Source organism: Trifolium pratense, linkage group LG3 (assembly GCF_020283565.1).
Source record: "Trifolium pratense cultivar HEN17-A07 linkage group LG3, ARS_RC_1.1, whole genome shotgun sequence".
NCBI classification, from domain to species: Eukaryota; Viridiplantae; Streptophyta; class Magnoliopsida; order Fabales; family Fabaceae; genus Trifolium; species Trifolium pratense.
Genome location: NC_060061.1, coordinates 166,783 through 184,767, shown reverse-complemented (window position 1 = coordinate 184,767; position 17,985 = coordinate 166,783). Strand labels below are relative to the sequence as shown.

The window sequence follows — 17,985 nt, the reverse complement described above, 5'->3', positions numbered from 1 at the left end:
AGTAAGTTCATACAAATATAACAACTTTTAAGTTTTTTTTTTTTTTTTAATTAAAAACCCACATTAATTAATGAGTTGGCAATTAAAAATAAATAAAAAATAAATTAATTTCCACATGTCATGTCACGTCAAGATTCTTCCATGTCATATGCCCACTTGTTGAACCAGGGGGTAACGCAAAGAATCTTGACATTGTAGGGGGTAATCTCAAAAAAATATTTTGCAAGGGGTAACGCAAAACTCGTCTATTTTGCAGGGGTATAACACTATTTACCCTAAAATAAAATTACTCGTCCACATATAGAAATTAATATTATAATATACATTTCCAAAATAAATTCTTCATACAACCGTCCAAATAAAATCTTCATATAAATACAAACCAATCAAACAGACTTTTTAAGGGTATAAACAGAGTCTTCCTGAACTATAGTATAGCTCTGGCAATATCAATATATAATATTTATATATGGTTTAGTTTAGCATAACTGAGTTGAATCATCAAATATAGAGAGATCAGAACCAATCATGGAAGAAGTAAGAGATTGTTGTTCAACAATAATAAGAAACAGAGGAAGCAAAAACAACAACCCTCAAGAAAAACACCACAAACAAAAACAAGAGAAACCATACAGAGGAATAAGAAAAAGAAAGTGGGGTAAGTGGGTAGCAGAAATAAGAGAACCAAACAAAAGATCAAGAATTTGGTTAGGTTCATACACAACTCCGGTAGCCGCGGCTCGAGCTTACGACACCGCGGTATTTTATCTAAGAGGTCCTACGGCGCGTCTTAATTTCCCCGAATTATTGTTTCAAGACGATGACGAACACAACAACGACGACGGTTCTATTCAACAAGGTAATATGTCTGCTGATTTGATACGTAAAAAAGCTACTAAAGTCGGTGCTAGAGTTGATGCTCTTCAAACAGCTCTTCAAGCTTCATCTATTTCTACTTCAGCTCAATTTAACTCTGATGTTAAACCAGATTTAAATGAGTTTCCAGAACCTGAAGATTATTAATCTTTTTACTTTAAGGATTAATATTCTTGATATCAATGATATCATAATTTCTCTCTGTAATATTCTCTATTAATCCATGAATCAACGGCTAAGATTTTGTTATCATGGGGGTTGTAACTTAAACTTCCCTTACTCTGTTTATTTTCTTGTTAACAAGAAATAGTAGATTATAGACCCTTGTCATGAATTAATGTAACTTACTTTTAATTAAGGCATGCAATTACTCTTCATTAAGGTGATGGTGATTTTACAAGTATTTAATTTCTTCAAATTTAAGAGTAACCGACATTAGTTTAATTGTTAACTTCAAAACAAATTTAAATCAATGAATGAATCCTGCTTTCTTTGAATATGGTGTTTGGAATTTGTAGTATAACCATGGAATTTGTTAAGAATTTTAGTTTATTTATGACATGATAGTATATGTTATTTTTACCTTTTTTTTTTTGGAAGATACTCTCTGGGTTTTGTGAACTATATTTTCTCCTATGTTATCTTGATGATGATTGAACAAAATATGTACAAATGTATTCGTCCGTGTTGTCTATCTCAACCTAATATGATGTGGCCCAATATTTTTTACGAGTAGTTTACCGACTAAAATTTTACTTTTAAAGTGAAATAGTGAAAGTACTAGGATTCGAACTTCAATCGTTATGTTTTACTACAATATTTCTAACAATTGAATTATGTTCACGGGGCTGAAACCAAATATCTTTATTAAGTTTAATTTTGAAAATGTATAGTAAATTTTAATGATATTTGTCATTTCATCTATTTTATGCGATATTAATTAACCTTACAGTCAAATTTTAAGGATGTTTGTCACTTGTGAAAAGATAGGATTCCTAGGAAGGGCAGTGGCCCAACAAAGCCGCATTAGTTTGAAACGTACAAAAAATAAATATTGCTTCAGTTGCCAACAAGTGGATATTGAGATAAGCACCAAAAGTGGCAGTTGTTTACATGTATAATGAGCTAGACAGGTGAAGGATAGTGGTGCTCAATCTCAAACCCATTTGTTATTTATACATGGAAATAAGGGGTCCATCAATATTTCTTTTTCTTTCTTTTCATAATTTTTTTTCTTTTGGACCACCGTTATTTTCCCTCTCTGATAGATGAAATGAATCAGAAAATAGTTAAAATACAATTACAGAGTCATGTCGGTATTATATTTTTGTTCTAAGATTCTGCAATTTAGTAACGGTTTAGCTGTGTCGTGGCTAAATTTTTGGGACACATTTTTAAGTTTACTGATTGGTAACTTATGGGTTGTTATTGTTCTAAATTTTTAAGACTTAAATATTTAATTCTAATTTTGATTTCCTATTTTTATTATTTTGCATATTTGATCCTCTTATTTTAAAATTGAGTAGTTTTGATCCCACTATCATATTTTTGAACTATAAATTAGCGATATGATATGTACCAATAAATTCAATAAATTTAATATATTATGTACCAAAAAAACTTTCTTTTTCCAATAAATTCAATAAATTTAATATATTATGTACAAAAAAAAATTAATATGTTATGTACAAAAAAAACTTTAGTTTTCCAAATATATATTAAATCTTTTATGGTTTCAACAACTACTCCTAAATATTTGGAATTTACATGAAGGTATAATAGACAAAGTATAACCTTAAGTTATCAAAACGACAAGTAATTTGAAACACAATTATTTTTCTAAAACGACAAGTAAAAAGAAACGGAGTGAGTATGATTTAGTGATGAAAAACTACCAATATCAATGAAATTGCAAGGAAATTCATTTATATAAACCTAATTTTAAATATGTCGTATCACCATATTTTAACAAAAAAAATTAATAGAGGACCAAAACTGTCAAATTTTAAAATAGGAGGACCGATTCTACAAAATAGTGAAAATAGGAAACCATGTAATTAAGACAATTTTTAAAAAGTCAAATGATAAAAAGGATAAAAAATAGAGGAAAAGGAAAAAGGATTTAAGCCACCAACAAATTGATTAGTAAGGATGAAGATACAATTGTAGAGATGAAAAGTAAACTTGTCTTCGTTCTATGGTAAAAAATATATATATGAAAAGGGGCTAAGCCACTAACAAAACAGGACAACAAATATCTTAACAAATATTTGTTTCCATTTTTTAAACAAATTTTCTTCTTCTTTCTGTTTAGCATATATCTATCTTAACATATATGGAGTATAATATTACTATGACACTTTTCATTAAATATTTTACTTCATTTTTGGATTAATTTATAATTATTTTTTGGAATACTCAATTAACATATAATTTAATCTTAACATAATTTATTTCAATAAGTTTAATTTGTTGTTCTATTTTTTCAAATTCCATATTTTTTTTCGTATTCACAATTACTTTGGATATTATTTATTTTCTATTTTTCAAAAATATATTTTTAATTTCTCATAAATTTATCAGCGTACGTTTTATTTTTATTTCAACATCTTTATTATAATGTTGTTTAATTTAATTTTATCATAATTTATTTCAAAAAAATTATTATTATTTTATATATTTTGAATTTTCAACATATTTTATTCATGATTTTTTTTATGTAGCATAAATATTTCAACACACAAGCCATTAGGTTTGGTCTAATGGCGAGGAATTTAGATAGTATACATGAGGTCCTACGTTCGATCCTCGTTGTCAACATTGTAAACAAAAAAAAATCAACGCACATTATATCTTTTTCTTTTTTTGGTTTGTTGTTATATTTTATCTTTAAAATCAATTTTTTTTTATGGTTTTCCACCACCAGTTGAATCTGGTTCGGCAGTCAATTCTGGCATCAAGTGGTTTCAGCCCCTTCCCGATAGCAGTTGCGGGGGATCGAACCGCGGTCCTCCCTACCAAGTTCAGCGCCAATTACCACTGAACCAACTAACGATTGGTTAAAATCAAATTATTAAAATTGCATAAATTATTTGTTACTTCTTTATTTTTTTTAATATCATATTCCAAAAAAAAAAATAACTCAAGACAACTCAAGTATATTACTGACAAAAAACACTTAAGTATTTCTCACGTAGAGATCAAATTTGAATATTTTTTATTGAAATTTAATTTTGAACCTAATCTAAAATAGAGAATTTTTCTTTTAATTCAGAAATTTAAATTTTGCAAATTTTAATTAAAGAAAAGATGAAAACACAAATAACATACTATAATGTTTTTTTTAGTATTAAAGAAATAATACACAATTTGTTTTCCCTCATTTTGATGTGTTAAATATGACTCTAGAAGTCATACATGTCAATCACCGATAATACCACCGACCAATTATATGCAAGACACCGCCAACCAATTATGAAATTTAAATTAAAAAAATTAATATTAAAAAATCATACACAATTATCTCATTCTCACGTACTATTAAATATGATACTTCGAGTCATGTATAGTAATCAATAAAACAAACACGATCGATTTATTACGTGGATAACACCATCACTATATTAGACTTCATTCTCCTTAATTTTTCATGTAACACTACACGCATAATCATTCATTTGATCTCTTATTCTTTTTTCATATTTTTTTTGTATTTTTCTCATTTTTTTTCCATCTTTTTTACATACATTCGTAATAAAAGACAATTGTACACACTCACATATTTATTTTTTTTAAAAAAAGAAGCCACAAAATTATGGTTTTAAAATAAAGTTAGACACAAGATGTGCTTAACTAAATAGTTTATAATAAAGTTTGATTTTCAAAAACAGCAACTAGTTAATATTAATAAACATTTATATTACATATCGGATTACTTGCACAAACAACCAAGGTATAATGACCCTATTCGTGATCCTTTGCAGGGCCGGCCCAACATATTTTGTGGCCTAAAGCAAACAAAAAAGAGGCCTTTAATTTATTTTTTTCAAAAAAATAATTTTATAAAGATGCTGATTATCTATATTTATTTAAATATATTATAGTGTCATTTTTTTTAAATATATATTTAGATAATTAAACATAATAATAATAATAATATAACTAAAATATGAACTAGGAAAAAAAGATAAACACAATTGCACACGCCAACTGAGCTACAAATCTTTTATGATAATTTTTGACGTGAGACCTATATATAACAATTGTACAATTATTTTGAGGCCTAATGGGCTTTAAAAAAAATTCTATTTTTTGTGAGGCCTCATGCCCTAGCTTGGGCTGCCTATAGCTTGAGTCGGTCATGATCCTTTGAATCTCCACTAAAAAAGTAGGATGACAATTGCGGTGCATCTAGAAAAGGGGAAATAAGTATATCATAAAGCACATGGTCATGTTTAAGCTTTTCCATAATATGCTTTAAATCTTGGTGGAACTTACGAGATGAAGATATATGGAAAATTGTAAACCTAACTTCTAAAGAATTCCCACAAACATTTTCAGTTTCTACAGATTAGGATCTGGACTGGTAGTCTTCGCAATAATGTCTTTTCAAGATAAGATATACTTATTATTTCAGCCACCGTCTTATTGGCTAGAGTCATAAATTCCTTTACAAAAAAATATAATTTTTTTCGTTCAAGAAACGTAATATCACGTAGTACTTTATTTTCATTAAACATGGATGCAACTTTGGGTTTATGTAGCCACTTGTTTTTTCTATCCGAGTTTGACCCCTTGTGTTTTTGTCTTTTGGGATTTGATAATTTCATCTCAATTTTTTCCAAAATTTATACCAAAGTGATATTATTTATTGACCTAACACCAAACTTTTGTAGCTAGTGTTTTTTTTTTTTAAATAAAAAAATTGATTATCCCGTACATAGGAGAGTGGATGAAATTCTTAATCAGAGTTTCAATTTTTTTTTTTATGTTTTGTTATTTTTAGTTTTTAATTAACAAATCCCCAAATACGAGAGATGAATGTCGCCAAAGAAATAACATCTTAACTTAAATTCGAGAGAAAATTTGGACAAAGACTATCAAATCGCATAATGAGAAAATATAATATGTAAAAACTGTTACAAAATAGAACATTGAAATATTTTCAATAGGGTCATATAATAATAGGAAAACTAAATTGCAATTCAACCCAAATAATAGTAATAAACAATAGTAAATATTACTTGTTTGTGACACTCTGTAAATTGAAATATGGAGTATGTACACAAAAATGTATTTATCTCGAAGACAATTAATTATTCACCTTATTATAAAAAGTGACTAAGTTACTCCTTAACATAATTACATACAGATACAATCTTAATTTTGCCAATTTCATCTTGATCCATCGAACCCAGAAGCTCATAAATTTTTGCTCGTTCTTTTAATATAATACCTTTAAAGACTCCTCTTAAAAATCTCCCAAATATCTTTTTGATATTATTTTTGGTGCTTATATAAATGCATGTTAATTTTTAATTTATTTTTCTTTTGGGCTTTGCCGTTTTATATCGTCCAAAAATATAAATATATTATGCAAAAAAATAAAAAATAAATTTTTCCTTAATTTTTTTTTTTTTTGGCTTAACAAAGTTTACAGCTATACTATATAAGCCTTCAACTTCCGAAACGACCAGCCCTGTGCAGATCGATCTGCGCTGCCACAAAAAAGATTACTTAGTTCTTTCTTTCTTTTTCCCATTGTTACAGTACTCTTCGCCGCACTTCCGCTACTGCATTGTTCGCGGCACGGCGTGTGTTTATCAAAATCCAAAAAAAACCAAAAACACTATTCAAATCATCTTTCCCCCAAAAACCGATTTCTAGGGTTTACATCAATGGCGCAAGTTCACGAGAATCCCAACAATGACGCGACTGCTCCTGTTCCCAATCATTTGACAACAACGTCGTTATACGTCGGAGATCTTGATCACGATGTTAACGATTCGCAGCTTTACGATCTATTCAATCAGGTCGGTCAAGTTGTTTCTGTTCGGATCTGTAGGGATTTGGCATCTCAACAATCTCTAGGTTACGGTTATGTCAATTTCAGTAACCCTCATGATGGTTAGTTTTTTTTTTTCTTCTTCTTCTTCGTTTTTTGGAATCTTGAAATTCTAATGCAATGTTAGGTTTAGGTTTAAGTTTAACCACATTTGATTTGATGTTGCTGATGATTATTGTGATATTGATTTGAAAATTTGACTGTTATACAGCTGCAAAGGCAATGGATGTGCTGAATTTCACTCCACTGAACAACAAACCCATTCGGATTATGTATTCTCATCGCGACCCTAGTGTTCGTAAGAGTGGTGCTGCTAATATTTTCATCAAGGTACTGTCTTGTCTGCTGGTACATCATCGGTTTACCCCCCTAAAATTGTAGGGGTCATGCATTTACACCTATGAAAAAAAAAAAGACTCCATTTTGAACTATGTCGGGAAACTTGGTCCTTCTGCTAACTTGTATCTAAATTATATCGCTTACTAACAAATAAGTCTCTGAGTTATATCACTTATTACTAGCAAAGTAGTCTCTAAATTATATCACTTACTAAGTTAACAGAAAGACCTAGTTGTCACAGTTTTTCATCAATGTGCTGTCTTGTCTGCTGGTATATCACCAGTTTGCCCCCCTGAAATCGTAGGGTTCTTGCATTTACACTTACATCTGCGAATAGGCAAAAAAGACTCCATTTTGAACTATGTTGAGCAACTTGGTCCTTATGCTAACTTGTATCTAAATTATATCGCTTACTAACAAATTAGTCTCTGAGTTGTATCACTTACTAGCAAATTAGTCTCTAAATTATATCACTTACTAAGTTAACAGAAAGACCTAGTTGTCGCAGTTTTTTTCTTCTTCCTTTCCTATTAACAGATTTTAGGGGTGTAAATGTCATCCCTACAATTCGAGGGGGCGAATTAGTGATTTACATTTTAGTAGTTTGTGTCTGTTTACATTTTAGTAGTTTGTGTCTGTTTAGAAACTTACTAATTGAATATTTTGATTTCTTGATGGTACAGAATTTGGATAGGGCAATTGATCACAAAGCTTTATATGATACCTTTTCGGCTTTTGGAAATATTCTTTCTTGCAAGATAGCAATGGATGCTTCTGGGTTGTCTAAAGGCTATGGTTTTGTGCAATTTGAGCATGAAGAATCTGCACAAAGTGCAATTGACAAGTTAAATGGCATGCTGATCAATGATAAGCCGGTCTATGTTGGTCATTTCCAACGGAAGCAGGATAGAGATAATGCATTGAGTACCGCGAAGTTTAATAATGTCTATGTGAAAAACCTATCGGAAGGAGTTACGGATGATGACTTGAAGAACGTTTTTGGAGAATATGGAACTATTACTAGTGCTGTAGTAATGAGAGATGTAGATGGTAAATCGAAATGTTTTGGTTTTGTCAATTTTGAAAATGCAGATGCTGCTGCTAAAGCTGTGGAGGCACTTAATGGAAAGAAATTTGATGAAAAGGAGTGGTATGTTGGAAAAGCCCTAAAAAAATATGAAAGGGAGCTTGAACTGAAAGAAAAACATGAGCAGACTATGAAGGAAACTGTTGACAAGTTTTATGGTGCTAACTTGTATCTCAAAAACTTGGATGATAGTGTCAGTGATGAAAAACTTAGTGAACTGTTTTCCGAGTTTGGTACAGTAACTTCATGCAAGGTGTGTGAATGCAGTTCCTCTTTCTGTTTATATCTGCAATTGTCAAATCTTCATCTTCATGAAACTTGTTTCTTTTTTCTTGATCCACAGATTCTGCGAGATCAACAGGGAATTAGTAGGGGATCTGGATTTGTTGCTTTTTCAACTCCCGATGAAGCAACTCGAGCTGTAAGTGTAAAGATTATGGTGACTATTATTTAATAATTGCCAAGAAAGTTTATTGATCATGTACAAATCTATTGGTACTTGTAGCTTGCTGCGATGAATGGAAAAATGGTTGCTGGCAAACCTCTCTATGTTGCTCCCGCACAGAAAAAGGAAGAGAGAAAAGCAAGGTTACAGGTAATATTGCACAACAATGGATCAACAGTTAATTCTATGCTTTAGAAACAAAAAATATCCTGCATTGGGTCCATTGATAATGACGATTCATTTACAATGAATTTTAATTAGTTTGTGTACTTCCGTGTTCTTTGATTTTAATTAAAAAATTACACGACTTTCATTTGGTAGCAAAATTCATCCTTTGAAGTTTGAAGATCAACAAAAGCTATATAACAACCCCAAAAGTTTTATTATATTAGGCGTGGTCTGCCAATGGATCAAAATTATCAAATGACAGTGACACTATAATCGTCTAATGTCTTATCATGAATTGTCTCTATTCACATTTTAATGGTCTAGTTGATAATTTCCCTTGGTTACCCTTTATCCTTTTTTTTTGTTGTTGTTGGTGTAAATCACCCTTTATCTCTAACTATTGGATTATCATCCATTTGGTTTAACCTCTGTACCCATATTTCTACTGGTCTTATCCACACCCACATATTCGTAATCCATCTAAAGTGATTTTGCTATCTTTTCCACCACCCAACTTTTTGTTTAATGCTTTCATTGATAATCTCGTCTCTTTTTCACCACATTAATCCTCTACAACATCCCCTTCTCTGCTATTCCGAGTTTAATTTTCAGTCCCATATATGTATATATATCATATATTATTGCAGGATTTATAGTTATATGATGGAAGTTTTTTTTTGAACTTTTCTTTTAAGTTTGTGTTGTACTTTTCTATCACAGATTCCACAAAAGATACATGTTCCCTACTTGAATCCTATGACACAGACCTTTATTTCCATTTCATTTTGAATGATAGACTCAAGATACTTAAACCGTGTCTCGTCGTATAGTTTTTTTTTTTGTTTTTGAACAGCAAAGAAAGATATTTATATATAATAATTAGTATCAGTACAGGAGGTACTTAATTTGTGGTATAGTATGTTTCCATCTTTCACCTCTATGTTGGAATTTGTCTGTTGTGAAACTTACATTTCAAACGCCCCATTTTACTTATACTCAAATGAAAGGCCATGTGCTTTGAAAGATAGTCTCCACTGTTGTAATTTTTCATTTCTTTTGACTCTCCAAGTAGGACTATGGGGGGACCAATTGTTTGTTCTTTTCTGTAAAGCACTTCTTTATTTAAATGGGTTGATAAAACTTGCATACAATACTATAAGTTCAGTGCGCACTGTTCACCATTAAAGAAATGGCACCTGGACAATTTGCTCCTCGTCAACTTCTAATGCGTTTCCGTTACCATTCTATTTCCCTGTAAACAAAACTGCTCGAGTGAATGGTTGGTGAAACAGTGCTGCTGGCACTAGGAGAGGTCGCCACAAATGGCTCATAGATTAAAGGAAATAGGACAAAAGGTCGCCGTACGCACTAGGAGGAGCGTCAATGAACACCCTACAGTTGTGAGTGAAGGTCGCAAACGGCTCACGGAGATGGAGGATGGAGTACCAATCTGCAATTATTCCTAGTCACCAACACTGTCACCTCTCAACTGTTTTTTTCTTTTTTACATTGTTCTCTAGGTCCTATTCCTCTGGGCCATTTTTTTTTCTTCATTTTAACTTGTCTTTCTGTATCCATCCACTTTTCTTATCTCATAATTTTTCACTAATGACATTTAATTTCACGTCAACCTTTATTGGAAATTTTGTAACCTGTTATGCAACGGACAAAATGATGCACTTCTCTCATTTATGTTGATCATTCTTGTTAGAATATCTATAAAATATCTCATAATATAATTGTTACATTTTATAATATTTTTACTGTTCCTTGGGTGATCTCTTAAGTGTGGTTTCTATTTTCGTGGAAAACAGACTATGAGTAATAATTTATTTTAATCAAGACAAATCACTAACCCCTATTTATTTTAATATTAGATTCCTATTCCTAATCACATAATTAAACAAATCATAAAGTATATTGCGATGGGAAACTTAGAAACCATTCTTAAGAGATCACCAATGGTATTCACCTAGCATATTGCTTATTTCTACTAATTTCTTGTACATTGTTTGCATATTTCCTACAGGCACAATTTTCACAAGTGAGGCCGGTTGCATTGGCTCCTATTGCGCCTAGAATGCCATTTTACCCTCCGGGTGTTCCAGGAATGGGACAACAAATTATGTATGGTCAAGCTCCTCCAGCCTTCATATCTCAGGTAATTATATAGAAGTTATTAATCTTGTTTGTTACTCCCTCCGTTGCAAAAAGAAAAGTCCCAAATTATAAGTCACTTTACAATACCAATAAAACATTAGGCGTTTCTTTTCCTACCATACCATCTACGATTATTACTCTCTTCTTTCAATTCTTTTACTTTCTCTTTTCCTTACCATTTATTACTTTCTCTTTCCCATACAAAATTAACCACATTTCTTAATTTGTGTGAAATGTTCAAAGTGTTTTATAATTCGGGACGGACGTATATAATTTTCATGCAGAATGATATCATGTTATTAGAAGATCTCAATGTTTTTTGTGGATGAGATGTGTCCGTCAAATTCTTCACATTTCAGTTAACGTTTTAGAAGATCTCAAATCTTTACATTTCAATTAACGTTATTAGGTTGTGATTTCAGCAATAAGTGTCATAAGTTCTGTTGTATTCTCTTCTTGCATCTATGATGTGTCTGTGGCAATGATTAATGAAAATTTTATTTTCACATTTTATCCTCATTTTCTTGAATCTATATTTAGAAATTTAGCAATAATAAATGCAGGCTGGATATGGTTACCCGCAGCAATTAGTTCCTGGAATGAGACCTGGTGGTGCTCCAATGCCAAACTTCTTTGTGCCCATGGTTCAGCAGGGTCAACAAGGTCAGCGTCCGGGCGGACGGCGAGGAGCAGGTCCTATGCAACAACTCCCACAGTCAATGCCAATGATGCAACAACAGGTCTGCTCATACACAACATCTGGGATTTTTGTTTTATTTTTCTCCTGTTTTTGCCCTTTATGCCTGTTGTTGAGATGCTTTTTGCTTGGCTTTTCAGATGCTTCCAAGGGGACGTGTGTATCGCTATCCTCCTGGTCGAAACCTGCAAGGTATTCCGCTGCCAGGAGTAGCTGGAGGAACGCCCATGCAGGCTCTGGCTACAGCCCTTGCAAATGCTCCACCTGAACAACAGAGGACTGTAAGACCTGTTTCTGGCTATTGTTTCACCATATTTTGGTTGATTACTAGATTGTTTCACGTGGATTAGGAAATTCTTATACTGACTCTCTTTCATGAATGGATTCATAGATGCTTGGTGAAGTTTTATATCCGCTAGTAGAGAAGATTGAGCATGGTGGAGCTGCAAAGGTTACAGGGATGCTTTTGGAGATGGACCAGCCTGAGGTGTTACATCTGATTGAGTCACCAGAGGCTCTCAAGACAAAAGTTGCCGAGGCCATGGATGTGTTGAGAAATGTTACCCCAACTGATCAACTGGCATCTCTCTCTCTTAATGACAATCTCGAGTCTTAGACTCTGCATGTCAGTTTACAGGGATCCCTACGTTCTTTGAACGTTACAGTTTTGTGTTTCTGGCTTTTTTTGGTAGGATTAGCGATATTCCTTGGATTAGCTAGCATTTTGATTTTGCAGTTTGCTTCGTTTCCTTTTCAGTACATGGTTATTTGATTTGGCCTATTTGACTTTGTTTCATTCTGACTTTAATTTCCCATGTTTGGTTTGTTTAGGGTATTAGCAAAAATTAACAAAAGGGAAACATGATATGCTAGATAAAAAGCACTGAATAAATAAACCAAACTCTTCTTTTGCCCTTTAGGCTAACCTTGACTTAAGTCTTAAAGTAGGAATTATAATGAAATCAATAGAATTCGGTACAAATGTGATTATGCAAGCATAAATGAGAGTTTTGAGAGAAGAATAATTGTTCATTCACACACACCCGCACACACGTAGGATAATTACACTTGAATGGAAGGCAAATAGGCAACAAGCTGCGCCGCTAACCCATTAAACAACGTAAGCATACTCAAAGATAGAACAAATGATTAAATACTGAAGTTGAACTCATGAACTCTTCATCAGTTTCCAGTGCCTTCATTTTATCAGGTGAAAGACACACTTCAAGATCAATGCTCCCGCCTCCTTGTCCTGGATATGATGTTATTTTTCCATCAGCCTTGTTAGCATACCCACTTCTAACAGCTAGAGCTTTTCCCATTCCAAATTCATTCTCATACATAACAAACCTAGGTGAACTACCCATCAACACGATATTAGCTTCAAACAACATGTCCATTCGAGGCACAATTGGAGATTGTAACCACTCGTTCACTAATTGACGCACAACTTTGTCATCATAATTTGCAACGGCCAGATGAATCTTCCATGCTGCCCATCCTAGATCGTTCTCTAGTAATTCCTTTACCGTTGTTTCAGTCCTCACTGCGTAAGCTAAACTTCCAAAATATTCCTTTGGAAGCGATGGTTTCATTCTCGTTCGGTTGTTTATAGCCAACTTGCAAATCGTTTTCTGATCATGTTGTAGCTGACGTGCACGAGTTATAGATCTCCAAACTAATGCTGATAAAGATTGAAATGAAGATATTTTGTCTGTATTAGATTCTTTATTAGCCTTTGCTTTTAGTTTTGCTATAGACTCTGCTGAAAAATGGAAGATTCTCTCTCTCAAAATGGGTGCTTCATATCTAAGAATAAACTCGTCGTGATGTTTATAAGGAAGGTTGATAATCGGACCATAACCTTCTGGAAACCATTTATTGTGGATAGGTTGATGTGTAATTGGAAGAAGATTAGCACCATTTTGAAATATCTCAGAAAATGTGTTAAAGAAATTCCAATAAGCAGTTCCATCACCAATAGAATGGTTCATGGAACAACCTATGAAAACACCATCCACTAATTCAGTTACTTGAATAGACAACAAAGACATGGTGTGACCATCATGGTTAACTGCTTTGTGGTGGTCAAAAAATGATTGAACAATAGGCGGGACGTCAACAGGTGACAAGATATCATTTATGGTGATATCTAAAGTTGAATGGATAAATTTAGCTCCATCACTGTTTTTGCAATCAACAAAAACATTGTAAGATGGAGGATCTTCGGTTTTCTGTGTAACAAGACGACCTGAGAGGGGGTAGAAATGGAAAAGTGTGAGAGAAAGGGAGTGTTTGAGTTTGTCCACTAGATTCTCAATGAAATGTTGTTGGTTTAGTGATGATGATGATGTTGGTTTTTTGAAGAGAAGACCCTTTTGGATATAGTGCGAAGATAACATAATAATATCCCATGGTGCTAAGTAGCATATTTGTTTTGAGTTTTCGATTGGGGGATATGGTTTGATAAAACATTGAGAAACAAGTTTAAGAGAAGGAGTGCTCATGTTTCTGATTGTCAAAGAACTCAAGATGTGTGTGCTGCAGAGGGAGCTCTCGTCTCGTATGAAGACATTTTTGTTTGACTTTTCTTTTTTCTTAAGATATTAAAGGATGCCTTATCTTGAACTTAGGTCTTTTATGAGTAATTCGCGATGGTTACCACAAACATCATATTTGTTTTGGTACATAAACACACACATCATATGATATCATTACTATGAGAAATAATAGTTTGAAATACTTAAATTTGAATTTACTAATGATTAAATGACCTTTCATCAATCTACTCATAGTATTAGTGATAATGGTATTACAAATAATATCTGGGTTTTCAAATTCGTGAAAACTGCTGGAAGGTTTTATAATTCTAGTGATTGATGATTACATTTGCGTTGGGTTTTTTTCTGGTTGATTTAATTTTTTTTAAGATTTAGTTCATCTCTGCTATAATATTCCACATTGATTTATATAAAATATCAATAGGAGCATGTCTAACCGGATCGGAATACATTAAAATTGTGGAATTAAAATTGATCTTTACGCAAGTAGTCTGAAGAAAATACCAAATATACATGATTTAATTAAACTGAATAATTGTCATAATGTAACGGTTAACATCTTTACATTAGAGCTATGGTAATTGCTAAATACATGTAGTATAATCCAATACAAGTGTTTATTAAGCTTGAAACAGGTGATCAACAAACAAACTTCTATAATCTCGCTATTCCGTCCAATCCTAAGCTTCTTGAACGAACATCTTGTCACCTATAATCAATAATTATGGGGTGAGACTACTAAGCCTCAGTGATTTCTTACTACCCACTACTTGGTATGCTAACACCGTGTTATGATCAATTGTTCACTAACAACTCATAATCCATAATGAAATACATAGCATTATTAAAAGTGTGTCACACAATATTAATCTTATTCATTTTACAAGAAGCTCCCGAGATGAGTATGTCTCGGAAGATCCAATAAGGATGTTCTCCTCTTAGGATGCTCTCCACTTAGTGATGGATGATTGATTACATTTGCATTGAGTTTTCTTGTTGATTTATTTTTTTTGGATTTTATTGATTTTATTTTATTTGTGTTTTTGTTTTGTATTATTGGTAGATGTTTTGTATTATTGTTTAAGTTTTTTCTTTCATTTTATTTTGTTCATTACTAAATTAACCGACCCATCAAACCGTCAATCCGTACAAATCGAACTCGCAAAAATCAAATCTTGAAAAAAGGTTGGATGCCTCATTATTGCAACCGCGGGTTAGATTGGATGATGTTTTTGGGCCCAAACCCGCCCTATCCAACATAAACATTTAATAGAAAGAAAAAAGAAATATAAATAGAAGTGAAAAGTAGAAAATATGTTTTCGAGCAAAAAAAAGGAAACACGTGAATGAAAATTAGTGAGAAACTTTAAGCTTGAAACAGGTGATCAACAAACAGACTTCCATAATCTCGCTATTCCGTCCAATCCTAAGCTTCTTGAACGAACATCTCGTCACCTATAATCAATAATTGTGGGGTGAGACTACTAAGCCTCAGTGATTTCTTATTACCCACTACTTGGTATGCTAACACCGTGCTTTGATCAACTGTTCACTAACAACTCATAATCCATAATGAAATACATAGCATTATTAAAAGTGTATCACATAATATTAATCTTATTCATTTTACAAGAAGCTCCCGAGATGAGTATGTCCCAGAAGATCCAATAAGGATGTTCTTCTCTTAGGATGCTCTCCACTTTGTGATGGATGATTACATTTGCATTGGGTTTTCTTGTTGATTTTTTTTTTTTTGGATTTTATTGATTTTATTTTATTTTTGTTTTTGTTTTGTATTATTGGTAGATGTTTTGTATTATTGTTTAAGTTTTTTCTTTCGTTTTATTTTGTTCATAACTGAATTAACTGACCCGTGAAACCGCCAATCCGCACAAACCGAACTCACAAAAATCAAATCTTGAAAAAAGGTTGGATGCCTCATCATTGCAACCACGGGTTAGATTGGATGAAAATTTCTCATCCCACTACCCACTTTCTCACCACACCCTTGGAAATTCCATTTTTGCCATTGGTCAAAAAATTCGGAACGCGTTTTTCGAATTTTTTTAGTTCAAATTTGGAAAAAATTCGGAAAACACATTCCGAAGTTGTTTTTGAAGGCAAAAAAAATTCGGAAAATGCGTTCCGAATTTTTTGACCAAGGGCAAAAATGGAATTTCCAGGGGTGTGGTGAGAAAGTGGGTAGGTGGGATGAGAAATTTTCAGATTGGATGATGTTTTTGGGCCCAAACCTGCCCTATCCAACATAAACATTTAATAGAAACAAAAAAGAAAAATAAATAGAAGTGAAAAGTAGAACTAGAAAATATTTTTTCGAGCAAAAAAAAGGAACACGTGAATGAAAACTAGTGAGAAACTTTACCTAATTGTGTTGATAGTTTTTTATTTAATTTGTTAATTCTAATTATAAATTATCTCTTAATTTTATTTTACCGTTCAACTTTAATATTGTATATCTTGTTCAACTTTAACTCCAACGCCATTTTATATAAAATGAAATCAACCAGAAAGTCATTAATAAAATCAAGTTTTCCTAGGCTAATAACAATTTTGCCAGCAAGTTATTTTTGGGTTTATTAAATTCGTGTATGTCTCTAAAATGGTTTACAAATGTGTGTGGGACATATAAAATAAGCACTTACTCCTTCCGGTCACAAATATAAACAAATGTGCACTTTTTAGATTCATTGAATAACAAATGTATTTGGTCGATTTTATAATCCAGATACATATGTTTTTTAATTAATCTAAAACGTTCACTTTTACTTATATTTGTGGGCGGAGGGAGTACTTGTTAATATGAGAATGAAAGATAAACTCAATTTCAACTATCACCTTTATTCAAAATTAAGAGAAACTCGAGAAATTATAAATACTAAATTTTTAAATTATGTTAACTTTGGTGTTTTGGTTATCAAAACATTGATTTTAAGAAATTTTGTCTAGAAAAAAAAAGAAATTTTGTCTAGAAAAAAATATAAAATCAATTAAAAATTCATAAACTATTAACATTTCAATAATGCTGCACCATTCAATAATGTTTAGTTTCGTAGATAATTCATGTAAAATTTTAAAGAAATCTAAAATAATATATTTTTTGAAACGATCATAGTTAGTAATCGATTGTTTATTGTAATATTTTTACTTTTTGTCAGACTTAAATTTTTTAACTTATTTTATTTTTGGGAAATAGCCATTTTAGTCCCTCAATGTGCAATTCGCTGTCAATTTGGTTCCCCATCGAGGAAAAACTATTGAATAGTCTCTGAATCTGCATTCTGTTAGTCAGTATGATCCTTGCTGTTTAGTTTAGCCGTTAACTCAACAAAAAAGTTGATGTGACATTTTTTTGGACACACGTCAGCTTGCTGAGTTGGCACGAGGGACGGAGAAACAACCATTTTGGTCCCTGAATGTGCAACTCGCTGTCATTATGGTCCCTGACTCAAGAAAAAATACAAAATAGTCCTTGACTCTGCAATCTGTTAGTCACTTTGGTCCCTTGCGTTAAAAGTTGTTGCTAACTTTATAAAAAAGCTGAAATAACATTTTTTAGGAACACGTGAC

At 32.2% G+C, this 17,985-nt stretch overlaps 3 protein-coding genes across 4 annotated transcripts; 2 read left to right on the top strand and 1 right to left on the bottom strand.

Moving 5' to 3' along the window:
• Positions 1-350: 350 nt before the first annotated feature.
• On the top strand, positions 351-1,257 carry LOC123915742 (ethylene-responsive transcription factor RAP2-1-like). Its single transcript, XM_045966960.1, has one exon. It carries the CDS (start codon positions 529-531, stop codon positions 1,021-1,023), a length of 495 nt encoding a protein of 164 aa, XP_045822916.1. The 5' UTR covers positions 351-528; the 3' UTR covers positions 1,024-1,257.
• A 5,279-nt stretch (positions 1,258-6,536) lies between these two features.
• On the top strand, positions 6,537-12,761 carry LOC123917784 (polyadenylate-binding protein 2-like). 2 transcript variants are annotated; one of them, XM_045969608.1, is made up of 9 exons: positions 6,537-7,002; positions 7,152-7,270; positions 7,963-8,619; positions 8,710-8,787; positions 8,872-8,961; positions 11,009-11,140; positions 11,703-11,879; positions 11,977-12,117; positions 12,228-12,761. In XM_045969608.1, exons 1-9 carry the CDS (start codon positions 6,774-6,776, stop codon positions 12,450-12,452), a joined length of 1,848 nt encoding a protein of 615 aa, XP_045825564.1. In that variant the 5' UTR covers positions 6,537-6,773; the 3' UTR covers positions 12,453-12,761. The 2 variants fall into 2 exon arrangements, with proteins under 2 accessions (XP_045825564.1, XP_045825563.1); XM_045969607.1 differs by having other exon boundaries at positions 6,553-7,002; positions 7,963-8,787; positions 12,228-12,617.
• LOC123917785 (uncharacterized acetyltransferase At3g50280-like) lies at positions 12,725-14,343 on the bottom strand. Its single transcript, XM_045969609.1, has one exon. The coding sequence runs from the start codon at positions 14,341-14,343 to the stop codon at positions 12,967-12,969; it is 1,377 nt and encodes a 458-aa protein (XP_045825565.1). The 3' UTR covers positions 12,725-12,966.
• Positions 14,344-17,985: the final 3,642 nt, after the last annotated feature.